The sequence below is a fragment of the Opisthorchis viverrini genome (genome assembly GCF_000715545.1).
Source record: "Opisthorchis viverrini unplaced genomic scaffold opera_v5_265, whole genome shotgun sequence".
Classification (NCBI taxonomy): Eukaryota; Metazoa; Platyhelminthes; class Trematoda; order Opisthorchiida; family Opisthorchiidae; genus Opisthorchis; species Opisthorchis viverrini.
In genome coordinates, this window is record NW_008751920.1 from 103209 (window position 1) to 108929 (window position 5721).

General features: G+C 42.8%; 2 protein-coding genes across 2 annotated transcripts in view; one reads left to right on the forward strand and one right to left on the reverse strand.

The window, feature by feature from the left end:
- T265_09220 (hypothetical protein) overlaps nt 1-235 on the forward strand; it is a gene marked incomplete at both ends in the record, with an annotated part of 4041 nt that extends 3806 nt beyond the window's left edge. The window contains one exon of the mRNA XM_009175239.1: nt 107-235. Coding sequence (XP_009173503.1) covers nt 107-235 — 129 coding nt within the window. The remainder of the gene's footprint in view (nt 1-106) is intronic.
- Nucleotides 1-5514, reverse strand: part of T265_09219 (hypothetical protein) — a gene marked incomplete at both ends in the record, with an annotated part of 13033 nt that extends 7519 nt beyond the window's left edge. The window contains 5 exons of the mRNA XM_009175238.1: nt 1104-1247; nt 1295-1393; nt 1568-1939; nt 2246-2364; nt 5466-5514. Coding sequence (XP_009173502.1) covers nt 1104-1247; nt 1295-1393; nt 1568-1939; nt 2246-2364; nt 5466-5514 — 783 coding nt within the window. The remainder of the gene's footprint in view (nt 1-1103; nt 1248-1294; nt 1394-1567; nt 1940-2245; nt 2365-5465) is intronic.
- Nucleotides 5515-5721: the final 207 nt, after the last annotated feature.

The following is a 5721-nucleotide window of genomic DNA, read 5'->3' on the forward strand; positions in this document are numbered from 1 at the left end:
CTATGGTGAATGAAGTGACCCGCTGGTTCAAAACATTACTGGAACCGCTCTGGGCGAGTAGGACGAGATAGATCAGTGATTAGAGTGCGAATTTATTTACCGGAAGGTCTGTGCCTCTCGACTTCTCCTGACTAGGCTTGAGCAACCTGAGATTATCCCAGCCCTCATGCTTCATTCTGGTGGCAAGGCAGCTAGGCACAGAAGAGATGCTACAGCTGAACGATTATCCTTATGATTCTATTGTTATTAATAACAGTAATAATAGTATTAGTATTTGTATTATGGAAGGAGGTAAACACTTCCAGGCACTGGACTGGAATCAGGACTAAAGCAGCCGAATTCTCTCACACTAACTAGGTGAACAGTTCAGTACCCGACAATCCTGCTAGAGATTATTTATCCCACTCATTTCCCTAGAACCAAAGGAGTGGAAGAATCAGCCCAGATTGCTGAGTATTGATTAGTAATTGATTAGGTGGCTGTTGATCTGTTTGCCGAGCTTAGCAGTTTACTCTCGTCACAATCCGGGGAGACGTCGTCAGCGTACCCAAGCTACCAATATTCCACGAATATTAATTGTTCGTCTGATTTCTATCCAACATTTCTAAGAATCTTCCCATCTCTGAAACTCATGGCAGTTTACTCTCGTCACAATTCGGGGAGACGTCGTCAGCGTACCCAAGCTACCAATATTCCACGAATATTAATTGTTCGTCTGATTTCTATCCAACATTTCTAAGAATCTTCCCATCTCTGAAACTCATGCCTCAAAGACTTACTGAACAATAATCAAAAGCCCCGCTGCCGAGGTCGAGCTCTCATTTTTGGGCGTCGTGTCAGTGATAAGGTAGCTCATCAGAACTGTCTAACTTGAAGTCTTTGTTCCCTTCGTTCTGTTCAGCGTTGTAACTGAAGTGACTCTTAAATAAGTACAGACCGTTTTAAATAGGGACACAGCTTAGTGGAGAAGTCCGCCCTGTTTTTTTATCGTAAAAACAGTTATGTGCAACAGAAATTTATACAGCCGGAGATCCGAATAGTTCCAAGACTCTTATCGATTTATTTAAGACAGTATATAAACGTCGTGCTCTTGTCTTATTCACCTCAAGATTTAACCCCTTTTCCTCAAGGTAAGTTAGGTTGCTCCGAAAGCAGCAAACCAATTCCAGTGAACTTCGGATCGTCTGAGTGATTTTGCAGTTACCCACTTCTGAGTCCTTGAAAAACCTTAGTTCACTTTGGTCACACTGAGATCCGAAGGCCACATAATTTCGTCAAATTAGTGGTCAATAACCTCATCTCGAATGCAAGGTGAGCATCGTTGACAAGCCCCGTTTAACCTTGGAAGTGCCAAACTGAACACTATTAAATATATGGAACCCATAGACCTATGCTTATAATTAATACCATTAACCGTATATAAATATCAGACACTTCAGTTGCAACCCCCCTTAGAATGTTTCTAATAACGTTTTGCACGTTTCTGGTGTATTGTTCGTGGCATACCTATAAGAATGTTTGAACAATTCTGGATAAACACGGTAGTTTTGCTAGCGAACTTAAGGACAATTGTATTCTCTGGCAATCCTGGCCAACTTATGATATATTCTGCCCGATTGTTCCTGATACTTTGGGTTTCTCGCTTTGACCTGGAGAACAACTTATGTGTATGTTCCAACTCACCTAAAGATAATCGTTCAGGTGTAACACCCATTCGGTACCTAGCTGCAATTTCACCCGAAGGAAGCACGAGGGCTGGGATGCTACCCGGTTCCCCAGCCCCAGACAGGAAAATTTGAGAGGCGAAGGTCGGGTTTGAAGCACGGACCTTCAAGTCAGTAAATCCGAGCTCTGACCACTGGGCCATCTCACCCCCACAGTACGGAAAAAGTGGACAACGAAGACCAAAATGTATGCTGACGTTTTGAAACGTCAAGGTCTTGTGAAAAATGTGTTGCTCATTTGTTTACCTTCAATATTGGCTTCATGCATAACTCATACACCAGTTATAAACGTCACTATACGTTTTCATGGTCAACAATTCTGTTCTGAATCTACAACCTACCTATTTTAGCCCCCTCCTATTGAAGGTTTCTATGCTTGCATTCAAACGGTCTCCACTATATTCTGTTTTATAAGACAAAAATTCGCTTGACTTGACACGGAGTTTTTACAGCTGCACATTATGTTTTCCTTTGAGGAGGGGATTGAATCCCAACTGTCATTCATAAGCATTATTGTTCACTGGAAAGAACGTACAGTATGGAATAGCACAGCATCGAGGTGTCTGACGCTTAACAGTAACCAAAACGTGTACACCCTCGTCCACGAGGATTACTGAATGGCACTCCAGGGGGTGTGATTCTGTCAGAACAGGAGCATCCACTTGTTAGATCAACACGGAACACTTGATTACCAATGACGTTTCATAATCTTATCTGATCCAATCGCACACGCTTGGACCGAGTGCATACAAACACCGGTGAACCTGCACTGATTCTGATGTTTATTTGACCACGATGGGGGTACAAAAATTGACCGACAATCAGTTAATTTGCTACCCGACCTGTCCACTTTTAGTGAACCATGAAGTAGGTTTTCTAGTTGGTCACTGAAGAAAAACTCGAGTGTGAAAATGTTCGAAACCCTTTGACGGTTCCCAAAAACAACACAACCACAGTTGGGTTGACAGCGGTGACTGACTAAGTACTCACTAATCTGAAAAGTCGAGGTGCTGTGGTGTTCATTAGACGCGAAAGGGGGATTCGAACTTGTTTATAACGTAGTAATTTGCAAGCTATAATCTAGGCCTGCTGGATTCTCAAGAAATTATCGTGATGAATTGGGGTTAACAACAAAAACGCAAGATGTAACAACAGTGGAAAGTTTTAAATGATCAGCCCTGGCAAAGACTGTGACAACCGATGCATGCGTTGAATGAAGCTGAATGTTCTAACCACACAACATGACATTGTCAGACTAGCCTGATAAATGGCGATTCCGTCTTTCAGTAGATGTTATCTGCAAGATAAAGCGCCCCTAACAGGCTACGATTTTTCCGTTGTACTGTTGTTGATAAAAATTTTGTGGATGAAATTCAATGAGTTGGCTGTAATCAAGTCGAAAATGGCCTTATTCACTCAGATGAAAACTTGCCGACGATGTAGCATGTTGGTTCACAATGGTCATTAAATGAAGCTTTACAACTCCTCATTTCGTTTGAACAAACAATCATAGCAGAAATAGATATCTGCTACACTTCGCCCCGGAAACTTCAATGGGCGCGTGCAGCCACTCCACTATTCTGGTTACTTGCCGGCCGGCCAACATTCATCACGCCACCAGTGTTTTGGAGATATGCTCATGGCTTCAAAAGTATCAAATGTTTTCTCTACAGTTTCGACAACCTAAGCGTTTCAGATGTTTCTCTCACAGAAATTCCGGACGTAACTAAACCTGGCCCATCTTACACGTGGATACGTTGAAAAATCTCTTGTGTGGTACGTCAAAGGTCCAAAACTTGCATAAAAGATAGGGTGGTTTGCGACAAAACCATAAACCATATTGTGTTTTCCATTGGATGGGATAACAATTCAATCAATGAAAACGCTGTTCTGGATCTGAAAACAGTCAGATCTTTCTTTCTGAAGCCACCGCTTCTAATCAAGTTGGGACTTAATCTATGAAAATTAGGATTTAGTCTATTTTCACAAAAAAAGCAGCATTATAACATATTCACAACGGAATGGTGCCTTTGTAACAAGCTCTTATAACAGATTCCGTGTGATCACCTAAGTGCTTTCTAACCTATAATAATTGTACTCATTACAGACAGGAATTGCCTTATTTGTTCATTCGACAAGACCTCGGTTTCCTGCAAGACTGTTCCCAACGGCAAATTTCATTCTAACGACTGGGGAATTCAGCTTGGTGTCGGCTCTACACCATCTATCTAAATTTTTTGATTGCCTTCAGCATATCAGCCCTAGGATGAATAAGTTAATCTGACGGCACTGTAACCACAGTGTTTCGGTGAAATGCAAGTAACACGCCAAATGCACGACCGGTAGGCGTGGTCATCTCGGATTAGTGTCCGAAAGTGTTGTGAGCCCGACTGATGACGGCACTTAAGTCTCTTGTTTCTGTGTTATTTTCGTGTATGGGCACATCATATGTTCTGGTGGAAAAAAACTATAGGTACTCGGTTACTATTCGGATGACGAAGCATATGATTTCTTCGGATTAATCTCACGTTGGTTATTTCACAGTCACCAGTTATTTGGAATAACCGCGAAGTTTACGTGACCACATGCGATAGTGAATACTGCTCAATTCACATGGACAGCGAACAATAAGGAAACTATCAGGAAGGTCAGAGTCCTGAATGTTACCTCAGAACGCCGAAAACCTACTGCTCCACCAAAATCCTAACAGGAAGGCCGGCAAGCATCCAGACCAGTCAATCATTCAAGCAGTTCGTTCAAGCATTTCACAGAGGCACGATCGATGTTGATGGGTGTTCACCAACGCCTACCAGACAGCCTGGATCAATGTCAGAAAGTCCCCTTTAGATAGCGTGGGGCCGTTGTAACTTTTGCTCTCGCACGCACTCACGCTCTGACACTCGCTTGTTCAGAATATGGCTGTTGTGTTCCCTTCTGTGATTCTTTTTTCCAGCAACTAGGCACTGGAGCGGGTCAGCGGTAAATACCACTGATTGACGAATCAGTAGGTATAACAGAAGCAGCTGAGTGTTTGTTATTGTCATTGATACAGTGGCTAAACAGGGTTATCTTGATGCACACTCGAGGGGATAAGTATATACGTATACATATACTGCGTAGGCCTACAGTAGTGAACGGATAGCCGTAGACCCGGATTCTAAGCGTTATGGTTCCGTGTATTCCGCGTTGTTTGATTAGTCGTCATGACAGTTGCTTATCGCGGATAATTTCCCACCTCATTAGGCAACCAAGTTGTTTTCCTACCAGAAGGTAGCGCTAACAGGAAACGCGAGTACCTTGGTGTACAAATCATCTGCAAAGAAACGTATCTCTTCAATGAAGCAAGATCTTAAGGGATACCGAGGGTATCGTTTTGAAGGCGTTGGATTCGAAAGAACCAGTTCCAGCTTGTAGATTGTAAGTAATTTCTCACCATCGTTTTGGAATATTCGCCATGAAGTTAATTGTGTAGTCCCGTTTCCGAAAACCGGGCATCAGTGTTTCCACAACTGGGTTTGATGAAGCAAACTCCATTCTGGTTCAAAATGCTTAAAAAATAGGACAGAGGCTCAAAATGGAGAAACCCCGCGGAGAACTGAGTTTATACTAAGTCGAACACCGCTTAGTTTGGTCAATTCGGTTGTGTGTGCTTTCAATCTATGCTGCTATTTGTAGTCTAGTCCGACAAAACCGCATGAATTGATCGTCGGCTTCGTTATTACAACAGAACCGGAGGCTCACTTTGACCAGCCTTCAATCCTAAGTATGAATGTTCTACTGGATTAGCCATCTGTACTGCGCTCAACAAACCGATCGGAGTCACCGCTTATTTTGACAAGACTGCTGGTTCATGACAGCACACCTAAGCATCGGCATCAGTTCCCTGTTTGCTTATCAGCACTCTCCGCACGAGAAAATAAACAAACCGCCATGGTACGCCCAATCACTGAGATATCTAGAAGATGTTGATGAGAGACTACGGTGATGGCACGCGTTT